This window comes from Rhea americana, unplaced genomic scaffold (assembly GCF_003343005.1).
Source record: "Rhea americana isolate MKP2758 unplaced genomic scaffold, rheAme1 scaffold_323, whole genome shotgun sequence".
Lineage (NCBI taxonomy): Eukaryota > Metazoa > Chordata > Aves > Rheiformes > Rheidae > Rhea > Rhea americana.
Window position 1 is genome coordinate 647,819 of NW_028186450.1, and position 21,489 is coordinate 669,307.

The 21,489-nt window shown below is 38.2% G+C and overlaps 1 protein-coding gene across 2 annotated transcripts in view; it reads right to left on the reverse strand.

The window, feature by feature from the left end:
* The window catches only part of AHRR (aryl hydrocarbon receptor repressor), a 95,662-nt gene that overhangs the window by 60,989 nt on the left and 13,184 nt on the right, over positions 1-21,489 (reverse strand). For both annotated transcript variants that reach the window (XM_085310692.1, XM_085310693.1), the window contains exons 2-3: positions 14,956-15,027; positions 4,874-5,055 (exon numbers count right to left, since the gene is read on the reverse strand). In XM_085310692.1, the coding sequence (XP_085166818.1) occupies positions 4,874-5,055; positions 14,956-15,017 (244 nt within the window). In that variant the 5' untranslated portion in view covers positions 15,018-15,027. The remainder of the gene's footprint in view (positions 1-4,873; positions 5,056-14,955; positions 15,028-21,489) is intronic.

The window sequence follows — 21,489 nt, forward strand, 5'->3', positions numbered from 1 at the left end:
GATCACCTACTTGTCCTTCATGTGCTTGGAGATGGTATCCAGGGCTAGCTGTTCCATCACCTTTCCAGGGATGGAGGTGAGGCTGAATGGCCTCTACTTCCCTGGGTCCTCCTTCTTGCCCTTTTTGAAGACCAAAGTGACATTGGCTTTCTTCCAGTCCTCACACACCTCTCCTGATCACCAGGAGCTTTCAAAGATGATTCAGAGTGGTCTTGCAATGATAGCAGCCAGCTCCCTCRGCACTGATGGGTGTACCCATCAGGCCCCACAGACTTGTGTATGTCCAGTTTGCTTAAGTGATCCCTAACTCTATTCTCCTCCACCAAGCGAAAGTATTCCTTTCTCCACACCTTCTCCCTGATCTCCAGGGCCTGGGATTCCTGAGGGCTGGTCTTACTAGCGAAGACCAGATCAAAGAAGGCATTCATTATCTCTGCCTTTTCTGTATCTGTTGTCACCAGGGCCCCTGCCCCATTCAGCAGCAGGCCCACATTTTCCCTAGTCTTCCTTTTGTTACTGAGGTAGTTATGTAAGTCCTTCTTGTTGTCCTTGACATCCCTTGCCAGACTGAACTCCAGATGGGCCTTCCTAGTCCCACCCCTGCACACTCAGACAACGTCCCTCTATTCCTCCCATATATCTAAAAATTGAACATTTATGCTACATAATCTTGTATTATTCCAGAGTAGCTACTGAAAGGACACCTAGTGGTAATTAAATGAGTATGTCTAAAAACCACTCTGATTATTGAAGGTTTATAATTTTTATTGTTGTCAAATGAATTATTGAGTGTTCCAGCAGTTCAATTTCCAATGTCATATATGAACATATTTGTTAAATAGCACTTTTCATGTTCAAAAATTTGCAAATAGCACTTTTAATAAAACTTAGGCTACAGAATGTAACCTTAACTTTCTTAAAACGATAAGAACAGTATTTTGAAGGAAAGATGCCCATGCCTGTTTGTCATAGATTACAATTTTGAATATACTGAATCTCCATTGCATTCATTTTAGGAATACTGGATTGATTAACAGAACCCATTACAGATTATGTCTTTCTTGACTAAGTTTCAGCTTGCTTATCACCATTCTTTGGCTCCTCCACTGCTCCACTGTAAAATATCTTAAATGATCCTTTCCCTTCTCACAACACACCTTTCTTTTTTGTAAAGACATATTGCCATAGTGTATAAATTGTAAATATTTGAGCTAATTTTAACTTTTTTTTCCTTACTTTTTTTTGGTCCATACAGCCTTACAGTCACTACTTGCATGTGTTTACTGTAAACCACTTTAGATGTACTAATGCCCTTGTGACCAGAAGATGCCCACAACAGAGGGCTGTATTCCAGATGGAGTCATGCTGGTCTCATGCAGAGAGGGATTATGACCTTCCTGTTTAGTGACATGCTACCTCTGGGTAAACAGACCAAAATCTACACTTGGCTTTCTTGTTTATGTCAACATATCATATTACAAGCATAGAACAACTTGCTGACCACTATCCCTCCTCATTTATTGTATTTTATGTTCTCTCTCCTGGTTTTCCCTGTTCTATTGAATATCACTCCCTTTGGATTAGTTTTCTCCGAATGAGTTAGTATGGATTTTCCAGGCCGGTTTTACCAGATACGTATTTTTTGTACGAAAAAATTTGCAACATCTCTGTATACCACTGTTCTTATCCTAACACTGTTTGTAACAGTACCCAACTTAGTATGATTCTGTCATTTAAAAAGCCACAAATAAGCTATTTCTGCTCTTCCATGCTCTTTTATCATAACAAAGTTTCAAACACTGGAGATTTTTTGTTTGCTTTTCTAGGTGACTTTCTACCAAATTTTGTGCTTAGAAAAATCAGATTCTGACTTTTTTTCTCCAAACACAACTACAAGGAAGTAGATCATAACATGACATGAAGCCTGGGCTGCAGCTCCTGCTCTTACTCAAACATAGGTACCCATTCCTTACACAGCTCTCTGTCAACTGCTCACCTCTCCTTCACTCCACCCTTCTGAACCTCCAGCCTGCTCTGTCTTAAAATGGCATGTAGTTTCCTTCCTTTACTATAAACAATGTTTTCTGTAACTTAGTTTCATGATGTAAACATTTAAAAATAAGAACAGAGGGAACACAAACTGTGTGTTCAATTAGGTAATTTGGGGATTAAAATAAATGAAATCTCTTGACATACGGAACTTTTTAGAGTAATGAAGGCTGACTTTACTTGTTTTACTTTTATCCACCCCTTTGAAAATAAAAGGACAATAGATCTTAGAAACTCAGCCAGAAGAAGGGTAAAGGCAGCTGGAGACCGCTTATTCCTTGTGAATCCAGGGGAAATGAAAGTAAAGCTCAGAGGAAGGGGTATTAACTCTCCAGTATGTGTTCAGACGGAAAGAGAGGCACTCTATAAACTGCAGGATGGTGGGCAATCAGCTGCCACAGTTGACGTGGGAGGTTCAGAGTATCAATAACACCACAATCTGTAATCTGATACCATCTTGGAACATGTCTCACAGTCTGCCAAAGCCTCCTCATAATCTGGCATTTCTTTTGTATTAAAATAAACAAAAACAACACAAGAATCTAACCAATGAATAACTTTCTTCAGTCAAAAAATTTTTAGGGCTCCCCTGTACACACTGTACATAATAAAGAATAGTAACAGGAAGGAGCAGTAATAATAAAGGAAAAATAACATGCATAAAAAAACAATTCTGTTTCTCTCTACAATCCACCTTTAAGCTGTGGTTSATTATGTTCCTTCGAACAGGCATGCTTTTTTCCCCCTTTTTTAAATAATTCTAGAAAGGGTATCCGTTGCTACATTCCTAATCTGGGTTTTAGTCTTCTGAATATTTAATGTTTTCATTGTAGATTCTATTCTTCCTTTCCATGCCACATCCTGAATGAGTTCAGAAGGATCCATATGACCTCTGTGCCAACATGTGTGATAAAGCCAAACAGATAAAACTGAAAGGCAGCATGCCAGTTGTTTGGGAAGATAGAAGAGGGTAGAAACTGAGGCTGAAAAACAATATCCCATTCTTCTCAATAGCTGCATAGGATAATAAGGCATGAAAAGGCCTTAGACCTTCTGAACATTCCTAGGAGAATTTATTTAATGTCTCATCTCTCACCTTTCCCTTTCCTTCAGCCATGAGTATCTCTCTGCATTTCACTTCACTCATATCACTTAGAGAAAGGACTGTTCAGATTACCATAAAATCAGTGACTTATTTCATGGCCATTGCTCCAGGACTATGTAAACCATGAGAAAAAAAGTAAGCTTTCAGGTGGTATTTTGTGTCATCTGTGACAGAATATAAATCTGGCTTGTATGCAGCTGTTATACACTTATATAGCCCATTATATATTTTAAAACAGAATGGTCTTTATAGGCCACCATGGTTTATTATAACTTATGATAGAAGATACAAGAAGGGGGAAAACAGCTTTGGCAGCATCCGTTTTTGTGCCAAGCTTGGATGCTGTGATTGTAATGGAAACAGCCATGTCAGAGTACTAAAAATGTTGCATATCAGAATGTTTTTAAATCACAGAGTTTCTTGCATCCAACCTTCCTCCATTCTGCTATAGAAGACAGGTTTTCTCTGTAGGTAAAATGTGCAGGTCATATGGCAGGGACAAATCACTTGCTTGGACTGAACTGACTATGGAGATTGTGAGCCCCACAGAGGAGAATCCATTAAATTCAAGAAGAATGGAATACCTAGGATGTACCACTACACGGAGATTAATATAATAGTGGCTTCAGGTGTTGATAAAATGATGTGAAACACTCAAGACCACAAACTACCTGACAAAATGAACTCCAATTTCCACAGAACAATATTAATTTGACTAACTGTCAGGCATTTTTGTTTGGGTATAACTTTAACATAAAATTTAATTTTTTTTAGGAACTGAAATAAGGATGAGAAAGAATTAATTAATATGGGCCTGCTACAGTGAATTCAAAGATTAACTTTAAAATAGTTAATCTAGCATTCACTGATTCTTCATTTTTTGCTGTCTATTACTGGATAGCATAGAAAATAAATAGCTTGATGAATAGCAGAACTATCGGTATCTTATTCTGTTGGTTTTTAAAAGCAGAGTATTTCGGCACATCAACAGTGTTATATTTCAATTTCTGTATGTAAGTTGTTGAAATATCCAAACACTTCATTAACAGAAGAAACTAGAACTGTCTGCAAATTTGGAAGAATTCTTATTATGTGTATCTGAATGTGCACATTCGGCTTTGATTATATGTGTGCCAGACACCTACAAAAACAAAGTGTAGCCTAAAGTATAGCTTTAGTCAACACTTCAAACTTCAGCTCTCACTTATCCTGAAAAAGAGATCCTTTTGGACTTTCAAGCAATCCTATTTTCTGTTGGAAATACAGGTACCTAAATACACCTAATTTATACCTAATTTATACCCAAATATAGGTAATATGGTAGTTACTTTACTTTCACAATATATTTAAACAGACATTTTAAACATGAATGATAACAGCTTCAAAAACAAAGTTCAAAAAATTTGCAGGTATTACATCTGCCCCAAGCCTCTTTGCTGTTTTCCAGATTTTACAGTCATGTATTCCTGTCTTCTAAAATATGCTAAAAGGGGGCAAATGTAATCACATCACTTGCTGTAAAACACACAAACAACATAGGAGGAAATACAGAAAAATTCTAAAGCAGTATCCCGTATATAAAWTAAGTAAATTCAGTATTAGAGATTTGATCTGTTCTTATCTTATCAATATAATACTGATTTTACTAATGATTAGCACAAAGCAGCAATAAATAAAAGGGAGACTTTTAATAGTATACGATATGTTTAAGAGACCTACCTTGAAAGAAACTTTTCACTCGGAGATAGCTGACACTAAGGCGCAACACAGAAAGTTTGTCCAGCTTAGATATAATGTCAGGTGGAAAAGGCAGGAGGCTGGCCAGATGGTCCAGTTCCGCGTTCAGACGGTCCCTGTGTCTCTTTGAAGGATTAGATTTTTCATTCCCAACTGCAGGCCTTCTGTGGTGGAGAAAACATTATCGATTACCTATTATACCTCCACATAGCACACTCAGACACTGAGACATTACCTACAATTAGTTGGTAACAGGCATATTTAATTTAACTTCTGTGATAATCTTTAAAGTTTCTATCCTCTGCCAGAAAAATGTTTTAAAATTTACCATTCTGCATTTGCCACTGTGCAAAGATACAGACATTGGCCTCTCACAGAATCACAGAATGGTTGAGGTTATCTAGTCCAACCCCCCTGCGCAAGCAGCGTCACTTAGAGCATGTTGCACAAAACTGCATCCAGGCAGGTTTTGAATATCTCCAGAAAATGAGATTCCACAATCTCTCTGGGCAACCTGTTGCAGTGCTCTGGCATTCTCACAGGAAAGAAGTTCTTCCTTATGCGCAGGTGGAACTTCCTGTGTTTCAGTTTGCGCCCATTGCCTCTTGTCCTGTTGCTTGGCACCACTGAAAGGAGTCCAGCTCCATCCTCTTGTCATCCCCCCTTCAGGTATTTGTAAACATTGATAAGATCCCCTCTGCTTTCTCTTCTCCAAGCTAAACAGGCCCAGTTCTCGCAGTCCTTCCTCATAGGGCAGATGCTCCGGTCCTATGACCATCTTCATAGCCCTATGCTGGACTCTCTCCAGTAGCTCCATGTCTCTCCCAGAACTGGATGCAGTACTTGAGGCCTCACCAGGGCTGAGTAGAGGGGCAGGGTAACCTCCCTCGACCTGCTGGCAACACTCTTCCTAATGCACCCCAGGATACTATCGGCTTTCTCTGCCACAAAGGTACATTGCTGGCTCATAGTCAACTTGTCATCCACCAGCACTCTCAGGTCCCTCCCCACAGAGCTGCTTTCCAGCAGGTCAGCCTCTAGCCTGTAGTGGTGCCTACAGTTATTTCTCCCTAAATGCAGGAGCCTGCACTTGCCCTTGTTGAACCTCATGAGGTTCCTCTCCACCCAGCTCTCCAGCCTGTCCAGGTCTCTCTGAATGGCAGCACAGCCCTCAGGTGTATCAGCCATTCATTCCAGCTTGGTATGATCACCAAACTTGCTGAGGAGGCACTCTGTCCTTCCATCCAAGTTATTGATGAAGAAGTTGAACAAGACTGGCCCCACAACTGAGCCTTGGGGAACTGCACTACCCACAGGCCTCAAACTAGACTCTGTGCCACTGATGACAACCCTCTGAGCTCTGCCATTCAGCCAGTTCTCAAGCCACTTCACAGTCCACTCGTTTAGCTCACACTTCCTAGGAGGATGTTATGGGAGACAGTGTCAAAAGCCTTGCTGAAGTCAAAGTATACAACGTCCACTGCTCTCCTCTCATCTACCCAGCCAGTCATTCCATCRGGGAAAACTCTCAGATTGGTTAAGCAGGATTTCCCCTTGGCGAAGCCATGCTGGCTACTCCTGATCACCTTCTTTTCTTCCAWATGTCTGGAGATGACATCCAGAATGAGCTGTTCCATCTCCTTTCCAGGGATGGAGGTGAGGCTGATCGGCCTATAGTTGCCTGGGTCCTCCTCCTTGCCCTTTTTGAAGACTGGAGTGACACTGGCTTTCTTCCAGTCCTCAGGCACCTCTCTTGTTCTCCCTGGCCTTTCAAAGATGACAGAGAGTGCCCTGGCAACAACATCTGCCAGCTCCCTCAGTACTCATGGGTGCATCCCATCAAGGCCCATGGATTTGTGAATGTCAGGTTTGCCCAGAAGATCTGTAACCTGATCCTCCTCAACCGAAGGAAAGTCTGTCTTTCTCCAAACTTTTTCTCTCATCTTCAGGCTCTGGGATTCTCGAGGGCAGTCCTTAGCAGTGAAGACTGAAGCAAAGAAGACATTCAGTAACTCCGCCTTCTCTGTATCCTTCATCATTAGGGCACCCACCCCATTCAGCAGCAGACTCACATTTTTCCATCGTCTTCCTCTTACTACTGTTGTATTTAAAGAAGCCCTTTTGTTGTCCTTGACATCCCTTACCAGATTTACTTACAAATGAGCCTTAGCCTTCCTCGTTGCATCCTTGTCGCATATAAGAACATGACAATGTTCTTATATTCCTCCAAGTGGCCTGTCCCTCTTCCCATATTCTGTGTTCTTTCTTCTTCTGTCTGAATTTGGCCAAGAGCTCCTTGCTCATCTATGCAGGTCTCCTGCCCCCTTTGCTGGACTTCTTTCTCCTTGGGATGCACTGCTCTTGAGCTTGGAGGAAGTGATGCTTGAACACTAGCCCGCTCTCCTAGACCACCCATTCCTTCTATGGCCTTAACCCATGAGATTCCTTCAAGTAGGTCCCTGAAGAGGCCAAAGTCTGCTCTCCTGAAATCCAGGGTTTCAATCCTACTTATTGCCTTGCTTCCTCCACGCAGGATCCTGAACTCCATCATCTCATGGTCACTGAAGCTCAGGCTGTTCCCAACTTTTATGTCTCCAACCAGTCCTTCTTTGGTGGTTAGTACAAGGTCCAGCAGGGCATGTCTCATACACACATCCCCAGGAGCATGAACCCTCAAGTCGGGAGGCCTCTCTTTTCACATCTTCCCAGTGGAAAACAGACAAGGAAATGTTCTCTTTTATTCAGGACCTTCTCACTTCAGGGGAAGGAGTGTTCAGTGAATGTCCTTCATGTTCACTGAACACCAGGAAAAAAGATTTCACATCCATGTTGTACAAATTATGGTCAGAACAGCACAGGAAAATTATGATATCTAATGCATGAAGTCATTCAGTACCCATTGTATTAATTCAAATCATCATATCAAAAGCTCCAATTTACCTTCCTATATCAGTATTAACAAAGATAAGCATTTCGTTTTACTCTTAAGAGCATTGATATTCTTTCCTAGAAACAAGAAATGACAGTGCTATAGAGATTTTCTCTCTGTTATCTCCACTAGTGCTAAGCAAAACATAAAGACTTTCAATATTCTTTCTCTTTGCAGATCATTTAAAAGAACTTCCTTTACTGAGTCTTACAAGTGCCAAGTAGCTCAAGAAGGGTGAAGCTGAAATGCTACAGCTATTTTTATTTCTGAGTTGTTCCCTAGAAGATTAAAATAAATTAAAAATGAAGAAAAGAAAAAGTTCACAGTAAAAAAATCCAAATATTTGGTCAGTTTACTCTATATGTTTAAAAAGTCTCTCAAGCCAGAGACATTTCATATGAATGAAATATGAACCTCATGGTTTTCAAGAAAGTTGAACATACTCAGAATTAGGACTCTATGAGAAAATATAGTTACAACACTGAAGTTTCTTCTGATTACAGAACTATAACTAAGGCAATAGCTAAACGGAGAATTTCAAGTAACAGTAACTGTTAGATTGGACCCTTGAAGTTCAGAGAAAAGAAGTTCAAATTATTTTCATGCTGTCAAGATACAGCTCTTACAGAGCTAGTACGCCATTTAAGACCAGTGGCAATAATACCATGTGGAGATGTGTTAGCTCCTTGTGCAGGGGCCCTCACACCTCCAGTTCACTATCCTCCACACAAGAGCCTCCAAAGGCAATCTGAAGCCTTAGCCAGTGCTTCTCCTACACAGGCCCTTGAGGGAGGGTCCTAACATGACTTTTATCCAATCATAACGATTAAAACACATACACACACAAACTCAAACCTGAAGCTTTATAAAAACCCACTCAAACTTCCCACTTCAAATGACTAGAAGGGTAAATAAATAAATATAAAAAGTTTGTTCTAAAATGTTATTTAGATTTCAAAGCCAAGCACTCCTAATTTACCTCCATTTTGCATCCATCTCATGCAGTGAACAAAACTAGATGCCACAGAAAAGGTACCATGAAAACATGTAACATGAACTACATCACAAATGAGGAAGGAGACGTGGGGAAAATTGTGAATCTTGCTCAATTTCTGGGTCTTCACTAATATTCTTTTCACAAAACATATGTGTTAGTATTCTCAAGGGAGGAGAAAAGTAAAATCCAGTGCTATTACATATAGTTATGGAAATCTCATTTCCAGCACTACAGTGAAAGGCAATCAGGGCTGAAGCACAGATTTGTCACTTAAGCAAGAAGACCTTAGTTTGAAGCTTGAAACTGTCATCTCCAACATACAGCCATTGATGGACTCAGCAGTAGTCAAGGCTATGAATGGACAGAGTACCCCATGCCTTATCTTCTTCCTATTTTTCTTGCCAAGTGTTGAGAGTTCTTTCTCTGTATGTTACCTAAGAATATGCCACATGGATCCATGGATGAGCAAGCATCTCCCAGGGTACTTAGTGCTGAGTGTGCTGGTGGTTCACTGCCTCTTGTAATATCCATGTTCAAGTTCTTACTATGTTCCCACATTCCTCCTGAGGTGCTTTCTCTAGACTAACCATTAGGGTCATTTAGAGAAAGATCAGGGAGAAAAGATAGGAAAATCTTGCAAGGATCTCTTTTAATTTGAAGTGGTAGACAAGGAAAATACAGCAGTGCTTACAGTTTCCACTTTCATCTAACAAAGGASAAGGATCATATCCTTATGTAGCTCAGCTAGCGCTCAAGTGGAGCTCCAAAGCGGAACTGTAGTTATTCTTAGCACTTTACTACCATGTTTCCACAGTCTACACATTTACTAAATTTTTAATCATAATGTTAATTTTGAACATTAGGTTTTCAGTCAGTGATTAAAAGGGCATACTTTGTGTCTTCCCTTCTTATAAGGGCAGTCTTAATTTATCATTGTAACTGTAGTTAGAAAAAATGTTGTGTTTAGGAAGTAGTAAAAAGATCAGCGTTTTGTACATGTGATTGCTGACTTTGCTGGCTAAGTGTAAACCTTTAAAAACAAGCCGGGTATGAAAATACTTTTGCTAGACTTGAGAACCTTCATTTCATTTTCACAGGACAACACAGAGGATAGATGAATGAAAAAATGTTCAAGGCAGTTATACAGTGAGAATATCTAATTCATGCTTTTTCATTCCAAACAACCCTTCAGCAATACAATGAGTTCTTTTCAAAGACATAGAGGAGATATTAATAATTGGGGATCAATAAATAACTGCACTGTATCAGAAAGAGTAAAATGTTCAAAAAATAATGCAATCAACAAAGAAAGATTTTTTTTTCAGAGTTAGGTTTTTTCAGAAAATGGTGCATATATTTGGGTAGTTTTCTGAGTAAATCCTGAAGCTCAGCCATCCCATGCCATAAAAGCATGTCTGACCTATAGAGAGTGGTAATTATGTGAAAATAAATAGTTCAATAGAACCTAAAGGACATAAGCACATTGCTCTTTTCCTCTGAAAAACCAGATGAAGTAAGGAAGCAATCTACTAAGGGAAGAACTGAATGAATCCTAATAAAGAAACTTATACTGACTGGAGTTTGAAAGGTAAAAATTGTCAAGACTAACACAGAATATAAATAGAAATTACTCAAGCCTATTCATCTTATAAAATAGTGACTGCTGTATGCCGAAGATGCATGGATTGAGGCAAGTATGTGAATTACATTTGTACTGAGCATGAGTATTAGCTTTCTGGAAATTACAGAGAATGGTGTAAAAAGAACATGAGAGAGAGTTCAAGATGGCCTCTTCCTGAAAATTCAAGGAAATGATTCAGTAAGGGAGTGAATCTAAACAAACAGGAGTTTGATGTAAATGGGAATTAGGTGCCAAGTGAATGAGATTTAAAAACAACAAAAGTTCCACGGAAAGACTAACTTAGCTATCAATAAACAGAAAATGGCAAGCAGGAAAATTCTTGAATGAGTTGTTTTGAGGCAAATGGAAATTCTAGCCCATACTTTGAGCAGGAAGCAGATGCTTCTTGTCTTTATGTTGAAATAATGATTCTCAAACTGTGTAAATCATGGCTTAGCAGAGAGGCCATTTCACATAGCACTCACTCTACAGTATTTCTTTTACTCTCTCTTAAGTATATCTTACCACAATAAGCAGCACCTGTAATTAAAACAATAAAGCTGGCATCTCCTTTTTTGTGTTTTTTAACCATGCAAATTCTTCTTTGCAGTAATAAGTTTACGTACCTGTACAAGACCCATACAGCCATCTCCTAYTCAGTGGGAATAGAGTGTGGGAGTGATGCAGAGAACATTTGCTATTTTATTGGTACATAAGGCATTGAGCCATTTATGCTTTAATGACTCAATATGCTTGTGACACACAGGCTGCTGCTTGTGTAAACCAGTTTGGTGAGCTTGCAGAGGGATTTCCTTCAGTCACAGCTCTGTCTGCAGTGTGTGGTGTCTATTCCTCTATTTCAAGCACTGTTCCCTACCCTCTGAGGGAGCTGACAAAACAGTTAAAAGAAAAAGTTCACTCTGAGTAAGTTTTTGAAGTACACTGAAGTGTTAACCCAACAGATGTTCTAAACAGAAAATCTAATCATTTAATATGACAGCAAGCTTTCAGTAAGAAGGGAAAGGAACAGAGACCATGAGATGCAATAAACTAAGTGCAAAATAACAGCAAGATGACTATCATAAATGTTCTGAGCAATACCCACAGTTACTTAGCTGTTCTGGAGCATCGCATAGGTATCCTGCAGAGCTGAATGTCAGTGACAACTACATGTGTGCAGATATTCACCATCTCCTACAAATAAAAAGGACTGAATGAAAGCAAGCTGTTTGAAGAAAGAGGACATCTTCCATCCCCTATCAGTCTTCCCAGCAAGGAAAAGGGAAAGCAGAACTAACAGTCATATTGGCACAGTACATTTGCAGACTAGGGGTGAAATAGCGTGATATCAAGTAAGAGGAAGGGCTATGCCACAGACAGCCTTAAAAGAAGAACTAAGAGGTAGGAAAGAGCTGCTCCTCCTGAGGTCTCAGTTTATCCTGGCACTGATAGGGTTCTGACCGAATTGGGCATTTTGGAGCAGTTCTAGATATACTCAGAGCTGGGGCAGCTGTAAACTTGCCTTTCAAGAACTATAAAACATTACAAGAAATGTTTTCAGAGGGAGAGGGTTTTACAGATTGCCAGGGTTTGAGATGATGAAGTGGATGAAATATTCAAATGGCTACTATCTTGAGGCATTGCCTCATAATTTCTAACATAAATAATCATTTCAGCATAAAATTACAGTTTGAGGTTAAAAACAAGATCTCTCTAGCTTTTAGATGTTTAAATTTTCAATAAAATCTTAAAAGAGTTTCACAGGAAACAAACACAAAAGAAGGACAGCTAGGATTTATGATATATTTGTATGTATTAAACTAGAACTTAAACCTGATGTCTGAAGAATGGCAGCCTAAGAAAGAGAGTCTCCCCTAGTTCTGTGTAGAAAGAAAACTGAAATATATTAGATTCTCCTGTAACACAAGTTTTCCATACATTCTTCCACAGTGTTGTGGTTCTCCACATTCTTCCACGGAGCTTCTTCATATGTTTCCCTCATTATTCTGCAAAACTCCATCAAAAATACAATTTCTAACATACTGTGCCCGAAGGAACATGAACATAATTTGCTGAACACTATCATTCTGTGATATCCTGAATTCAAAGGCACTTGTCAGATCACCACCTGGCTTGATAGCCTGATCTTGAAAAGCTAGTGCAGAGGCACAGAGTTGGCTTCCTGGAATTCATTGATTATAGGTAGATTTGAAAGTCTCCCTTGTTCTGCAGAGGGGAAAGCTGCACTTCTGCCCTTTGAATCCTGGTCTTCAAAAGAATCAGTCTATGAATCCTTTCAGAAATCCAGCCATCCTGCTTGAACTGGCACCTGAGCTTGCTTATTTCATTCTCAACAGACAGGTAAATTTCAACAGGGTATTAATGAAAAAAGAAAGTAACTGACCGGCACTGCAAAAAATTAATTTTTTTCAATTGAACACTCCTCACAGAAGAGATTGCAGAATCTACACTGCTCCACTGTTAGAATTACAGAGAGAAAAGTAGAAGGTGCCCAGGGAGGTAAATATGCTATACCATCAAGCAAGAGCAAAAAATTGTAACAAAATTGTTACAACATGGAACAAAATCATGGTTAAATATACACGGTCAAATAGCATATGTCTACCCTTCAGCATTCAGGAAAAATGATTTGAGGCAGCATAATACTAAGGATACCTCGGAGTTCTGAAATGTCAGTATGCTTTGTAGGACTGAAGGACATAGATTCTGAAAGGAGGTCAGGATCTCAGAAGTCAGTCATGGTCATTCAAAATGCCTTCAGTTAGATGACAATTTAAAAGTCCCAGAAAGGGAATAAGTATAGGAAGGGCTTGCCAGAGACCAAGTCCACAAAGAGATATGGTTTGATGAAGAGATCAATGTTGCTAGGATCTGAGAAATCATACTCAACAAGCAATAAGTAACTATCTGCAGAAAATAAGAGTGCAGTCTTCAGTGCGGGAACTAATAATTCTAATAAAACATATGATTCTCCAAAAACAGAAGCAAATTGCTTGATCAATATTGTATCAAAACATTCATCAAAATCAGTGAGAATTTGCCACTATTTTATTAGAGCCAGAATTTCATAAAAGGCTTCTGAGGGCATTTATGTCTTTTGTTGGCAGATAGTTTTCTTAGCCATTGCAGAAATTATCTTAGAAAGAAGTACTTCTAGTTAGTATACATGCTCCAAACATGAAATTTACTATGTCTCAAAGCAACTGCAACTCTGCCTCCTTTCTCATGACACTTCTGATTTATACAGTCCTACGCATAAGTAATTTCATGTACCGCGGCAATTCCTTACCTCATGTAGTTAAGAAGTTAAATATCCACATTCGTATTTGAACAGTAGTGCAAAAATGTTATATATATGTTAGATTTAACAATCAGATGTTGCAGGAAGAACCATTTTCTTATTTCATTATCTTTGTCTATTGGAATGCTCACCTACAAGGTATTTTACACTAAAAATGGAAATAAGTGATTCATCTCCAAAATCCAAACAAAATCAACAGATTACATTCAAACTTACACAGAAAATCCCCCTTGACCATGACCCAATATATACTTTTTTTTTTAAAAAAAAATAGCCTATATTTAAAAGTTCTGAACAACTGAAAATTGGGAAATTGATTTTAATGATCTTCTCATTCTTAAATGGGCTGTGAAGCCCACTAGCGGTAATTCATTATTTTAACACACCAAAAATATCTGTTTCATAAACATATGATCAAGTATAACACTGAAAATGTGACAAGATTATATTTAATAACTTCATTTCACAAAGCTGGTTATGGTATTTGGAAATCATTTTACATTTGAGTGATAGCAATCTTTTTTCCTCATATTTCAAGCACCCTGTTATTTCCCATTGCTTTTTTTTCTGCTTTGTTTTCACATATAAAATTCCTCTCTCTCATTTTTGTTATAAGGAAAGTGATTCAGAGCAAACAACAATTTGAAAATGATGTGCTCTCTATGCAAGAAGTGAGTCATCAGTTTGCTTTTTCAGTTGGTTGAACTGATCCGCTTTTCAGACTTCCACACTTACTTATGCCCCAAGAAAGGCTCAGCCAAAGAAAGAAAGAGCTCAGCACACTGGTGTCAGCCAACATACAGTTTCTTGAAAGTTCCCTTGAGCAGGCCTTACGGAACAGAGGAACATGGAGGTGGCAGCCACTCATGCTAGCTAGTTGCCTAGCTGACATTTAGTCCACCAGTATCAGCTTTGCATCTTCTTCCTATGAGAGAGTGCTGCCTCTCTCCTCTCCTTATATACCACCGTAGTATACACAGTAACCATATGGACCTTGCTGGACAGCTAGCGAAATGTAGAGATGGTTTGACCCATGCTCAGTCAGTCTTAACTAAATAGCCAGCCTCCTGACCATGAGTTGCTCACGGGGGAGAGAGATTGGGCCTCTCCTGCATCAGTGGACTAAGGGAAGAAGTGACTCCTGCATACATATACCTGGAGACATAATTGCCTCCTAATAAATATTATACTTAACTGTTTCTGAATAGGTTTCCTCCTTTTTCTCCCAGCATACAGGCAATCCCCTGGAGGAATCATTGTTTTGATGCTGAAAGACAAAAGGAATAGGTGTCTTAGTTCAGAGGTTTCTGTTGTCTCACACTGTACAAAATGACAACAAAGAGAAAGTTCAACTGAGGAAAATGTTTGTTCCTTGAGTGTGACACTCAAAAATGCTAAAAAGCACAGTGGTATTACTTAAAACAGAAGCTTCAGGCTTATTCCAATTTCCTACCTTAATATTATTAGAACATTGATGTTTATATTCAATTTTCTTTTAATTAAGTATATTATACACAGTATAAAAATGGGTATAAAACATCTTGTTTACTGGATATTCCCAAATAAATATTTTTTTCTTCTAGGTTTATTTTTAAATTCAGCTAAATAAATACAAATGAATAATACTTCCTTTCACCTTCCACAGGGAGGATTTCACAGATCTTGAAATACACAGAAATACCATTACTGAAACTGTGATAAATAGGATGCAATTATTCAAAATAGCATTTGTCCAGGTCATCACATTTAGCATCTCATTTTTAAAGAGTGAAAGTATGTCTGTTGGCAACTCAAGAAATGATACACAATGTTGGAGTTAGTAATAAGAATATACCCCAGTATAGTGCAGATGGAGGTGACAATTTTCAGACAAAACTTCAAGAACCTTATTATTGCTCTGTGGGAACATGTTAGCCTTAGAGACACTGCCAGCAAAAAAGTCATTGTATTCAGTTTGTTTAAATCTTCTGGAGATTAGCTGAATATTGAAATCTCTTGATTTTCTGACTGAAAGAGTATTTTAGTCTTGTCATGTGTTGTTCAACAACTGATGCACACTGCTTCAGAAGTCACTATTCCTCAACAGTATTTGCTGCTGTAAGATATAAAATTAAGAGGGGCTCTTATGTCTCTGAGTCAAATTCCATGCAGCTGAAGGTAGCCATGTCATATAATGTAAATCATAAATGTACTCAACTTCATTTATATGAAATGAACTTAATTTATAACAGGAGTTTTGCTTTTTATTGAAAGACAGCTTTAAATTTCATGTCTCTGATAACTAGAAACCCTTTGCTTTCCAGCTTAAACTTGTTCCTGTTCATTTTATGCCCATTTGTTCTTATGCCAATATTGTACTTTAGTTTAAATAGCTCTTCCTCCACCATTGTGTTTACTCATTGGCATATTTTTAAATATCAGCCCTATCTTCAGTTAATCTGCATTTCTATATCCTAGCACAACCCAGACTCCTTTATTTTCTGTCATGTGGCAAACTTTATTCTCCCCATCACCTTAGTAGCCTTTGTCTTTATTTTCCCATTTCAATTAATCTGTCAGAAACATGGATAAACACAACCATGTACAGTATATTAAATAAGGTCCATGAGTATTTGATTATTTCATACATGCATATAAATACATATGCATGGAGTTATTAATACATGTATATATATACATGCATATATTAATAAAGTACAAATTCTTTATTTACTAGAATTATCTCACAGTATTTGCGTGACTGTATCTTTTTTTCTATACCTATTATCAACTTTGTGGCTCACAGTTATCCTGCGACCACCTAATATTCACAGTGCTCTATCTTCCTGTATAACTTCCAACAAATAAATGTACATTCTGTAGAGAAACTTCTAATTTTTAAAGCCTAAGTGTCCCATCATTTCTTATGCAAGAACTCAATCTTCTGTATTGATGGTGCTAGCAACTAAGTCTATTAGCACACTCCTTTTTTTGTATGAAACTTCTTAGTAAAAATAAGATAAAATAATATCTAAATTGGTACTTGAGGAACTCTTCCTGTATTTTCCCTCTTACTCAGTCTTTTTATTTTCAGCACAAGATGTTGTTATCCTCCTTTGATATATTTATTTTCCCATCCTTTCAACTCTCACACTAATCCTCAGCAGCACAGTATCCTTCACTAAATCCAGACAGATTAGGTCTCCTCACCTAGAAAATTAGATATTGTATCAACAGAAGGCTATCAGGTTACTTTGGCAAAATCTTCAAAATCAACATTCCATTTTCATTCTGTAAGCCAACTGATCACAGCCACTAACTGTTCCTTCCTTTAGAATTTGCTTTAAAATGTTGTGTACTATAGAGTTCAGATAAATCGGTCAGTAGCTGCCTTCTCTTAATTATAGCTACTATATTAATCATTCTCCATGTTGCATAGTACCATTCTCAATTTAACATATTCCTAGTTATGCAGAATTCCCGAAGTACTCTGAAAGAAAAAAAATTACACATAGATAAGAATGCTCAAATGGTATTTTAAAAGCTTTCTCCCAAGCTGCATGGGAAACAGGTACTAATTTATTTCACATTTTAAAAGAAAAAAAATAAATAAAACAAGCACAGGTGACTGATTTTGCCCTACCTGACAGAGTGAATTTTTTGTAATGGTGCAGCATCAGGTATAGAACTATTCCAGAAATACAAAAAACAAATTTTTTCACTACTATTGGGATGATTTCATGTGAAATCAGCTGTATGAACTGCCAGCCCAAWGTCTACAAGGGATTGGCTACAGCACAATAAATACTGTTCCAGGTTGAGAAAGTTTGTTTATCTCACAGGCTTCACTTAGGTAAAGCCTTCTTCCCACCTTCGAAGACTTGGTTAGGTAAGGCTCACCTGGAAGCTTATTTTTGGCAACAGACTCCCAGCTTGAATGATTTCATCTAACTTGATGGGCTTCCTACTCCAGTGGGAAGCTGAAATGGTGTGAACATGCTGAAGACTTGCTGCATGTTCTGTGGGCATGTTCTCTATATTGCAATATTTTCGTGTTCTGAGTCCTTCCTGCCCATAATGTGAATCTATGACTCATAGTTCATCCTTCAAAACACTGTGTCACATGCTATACTTCCCTTCTCTTGCTGTTACAAGCACAATTAAAAGAAGGAGAAAGACTTGGACAGCATAATTCAACTGAAAACTGAAAGTTAGGAGTTCATGCAATTTCCCCAAAAGAACAACTTAGTTTTAAAACTCACTCTGGATCAGCTGACAAATTTGAGACTGCAAATAAAAATAAACTAAAAAGACCTCAGTAGATATAAATTGAAAATCAGCAAATAAATAGCAACCAATAAGCTAGAACTGATTAATTGTAAAGTGTTGATTAAGAAAGGAAAAGACCCAAAGAAAAATTCAGAAGTGGCAATACTGAAGAGGAAAAGATAATACACTTTTTAGAGGAATACTATGAACAAGTGAAATCCCAGGAAGTGTGTACAGTGCTTATTTGATGGAGATGGCTGTACGTTAGGGATGCAGAAAAGGTAAGTATATTCAATAGATTTATTTCTAGTCTGTTTGAAAAGAATGAGGATCATGCACTTACATCAAATAAGAATAATCTAAGCACTCTTCAAGCCCTTAATAATGGAGGACGTTTCCACAAAATCAGGACAAGGGGTTACCACAGCAATATATTATGAAGCACTGCCTCAGCAACTGAACACCAAAGTCCTAGATATGTATACAGCCATGAGCTGCTTCTGCTACTACCACTAATGCCAACAATGGCATGGAGATAAAGTAAATTTGAGAACAAACGTACTGGGATAAAGGCTAAATCAGAAGGCCTCACTAGCTCATAGCATAAAAACAGACTGCAATATTCTTTTAAAGAGTGAATGAAGCTGAAGAGAAGGACATGCTCATGGTCTTTCTTGCCTAGACCACGCCCTCTTCTGACTATCTGGGTGCTCCACTGTCCAGCTTTGGGAAAGGAGTGTCCCTTTACCACAGGAGGCCAGCAGCTCCTTGCAGGACCTGTCAAGCACCCTCCCATGTGAGAGATGGGAAAAGGCGGGGGGAGGGGGGGAGTAACACTCAACTGCTCAGAACAATTCCACTCTTTCCTTTCTCTTCTGTTTCTCTTTCTGTCTTTGTAACACTTGAGAATTTTCCTGTGCTCTTCCCCAGTTTGAGAGAGGAAGAAAAAGTCCCAAAGCAGAAACTTTCCACTCCTCCAGCAGCAGGAGAAGGGACTTACAAACCTGAGGAGCTTTAGGAAGAGGAAAGCAGGGACCGAAATGCACAGAGCTGCAGCGCAAGGACAGGGCAGATGTGGGGCCACGATCACTCAACTTCTTATGCCAGATGTTTTAATCAGTGTGACATTAAGTTGTACTGAATGGTCTGAAGGACAACTGCTATATTATAATATCCAGAGAGGATAAATAAAATGATTGAGCTAACTGCAGGATGGTGAGACTGACATTCATCTCAAGTAAAATACCAGAAAAGCTGAATGAAAGATGAGTAGAATTACTTAGCAGAAGTCTAAGGAATATCAGGCCCTTTGAAAGGAAATTTACTCACTGAAAAGTTGTCATATCTGTCTTACAAAGGAATTTACCTGTGTTAATACACCATTCAACTTAGCAGTACAACATTCTGATTTAAAGAAACACGATGATGTATTGTAGAGCACCATTTAAGCAGATAAGGAATTTGTCAAGTAATAGATCCAAAAAAGGTAAGTATTGGGAAATCATTGCTAAATAGAAAGGTTTTTATAACGATTTTACAAGTACCAAGTTCCGATAGAAAACCATTGGTGATAAAATTTTTCACAGTAGACAAAATTTAGAACAATGGTAAATAGTTCTTAAGACTATATAGTGAAATAGAGCTGTCTGGAGTACCTGGTAGGCTGTTTCTGCTTACCCATAATGCATTTTAATGCAGCCAATTGCAAACACTTTTATTTCAGAAGATGGCATGCAAATCACTGCTACTGAATGGGGACTGCATCCTGAAAAGCCAGTGACTCTAAAAGGATGGCAGAGATCAAAGGAAACAATGAATACAATTCATACCCTGAGCTCCCAGGGACAAGCTGCTGCAAAGGGAGCAGTTGCTGACATAAGTGATTTTACCTCTGTTTACAGATATGATGAGATTGATCCTGGAACCATCTGTATAGTTCCCATATCAATATCTTTTAAATAATGTTAAAAACTAGAAAGAGCAAGGGAAGAAGCTATAAAAAATATCTGCAGGTTGAAGAAACTGCCTTGCATAGAAAGAGATCAGCTTGTTTAAATATCAAAAAGAATCAGATGACCTGACTACCATTTAAGTATTTTCAAGAGGAAGACATAGGTGCTGAATTATTTTAATCTGAAACATAACAAACACTTAGAACTAGAAGCTGAAGCCGGATACACCCAAACAAGGAATAAAGCATTAATTTGTATGATTTGAATATCTGAACGTGGGGCAAGCACCAAATGTTTCAATAGAGTCGCCATCTCTGGATGTCTTGAAATCAAGTAATGTCTTTTTGTAATAGTCACTTTAACCAGAAATTATGGTTAAAGAAAACACAAACAGTTGGACTTAATGTAAGCATACTCAGAAAAATTTGGTAGCTTTGGTAGCTACAGAAGGTCAAGYTACATTATCCCATGATTGGTCCTTTCATTAAACTTTATGAATTATTTCCTGTCTGAATGTGATCACATATTACATATTTAATGTATGAACTACTTAAAAGGGTTATGCAGACAACAGCTTTGAAGCACAGGCTTAGAACCTTAGAACAGTTTGGGAACCAGGAGATTGAATTCTTATCCCAGCTTTACTACTTTGTAGTCATGCAACCTTAAGAACAAAGTATAGGCTGTTACTAAAGAGTATCTTTTTTTGTTTGTTTGCTTTTAGGTGTTGTAACTTAGGAGGCATTTACTCTGAAAAAAGACTTCTACTCATGATGGATAATGAATAGAATAGGAATTTCAGTGGGATATTCTGGTTGATAGGGATAATGGTATCTGCAGACACATAAACAACAGATTATTGAAAGATGGATACCAGAACTTGGACTGGCTAGAAAACTGACTTTCTGTATACCCTCATTATTTCTTAAGAATCAAAACTACTAACAGCCCCATTTGCAATACTGGGCTGCTTTCAGGTTGCAGGAATGATCAACCGGTGAATCCTCAGCGCAGGGCATTCTGCCAGGTAAAGCTGTCCCAAAGCAGCATACATAGAAAGCCTGAAGTCACCTGGAATAGTCCTTCAGCTATGCTGATAAGCATTTAAGTAGATGATCAGGTAAAGTATTAAACAGGCTTCTAATGAAAACCTGCCTCACAGGCAGGCTTTGAAACCTGTGTAACAGGCAGAATAGAACCATATCTGCCTTCTGTTACAAGATTAATTGAAATCGCCACATTACAGCTAAGTGTTTTGCTTCTGAAGAACTGGCATGTTTTAGAAGAAAATTTTATAATGGCTTTGGATAATATTACCTTTGTAAATAGTGTGCAATACTGCATCCAGTTGAGACATCCCTACTTCAAGAGAAATTGGAAAGAAGAGTCGCAAAAATGATTAAAGGATGAGAAAATGAGCCTCATACCCTGAGAGAATCATGGACTCAAACAGCTTGGCTTATCAAGGAGAGAGGACTTTCTCATAGTAAATAACTACATTATGTAAGAAATAAACATTTCACAACAGA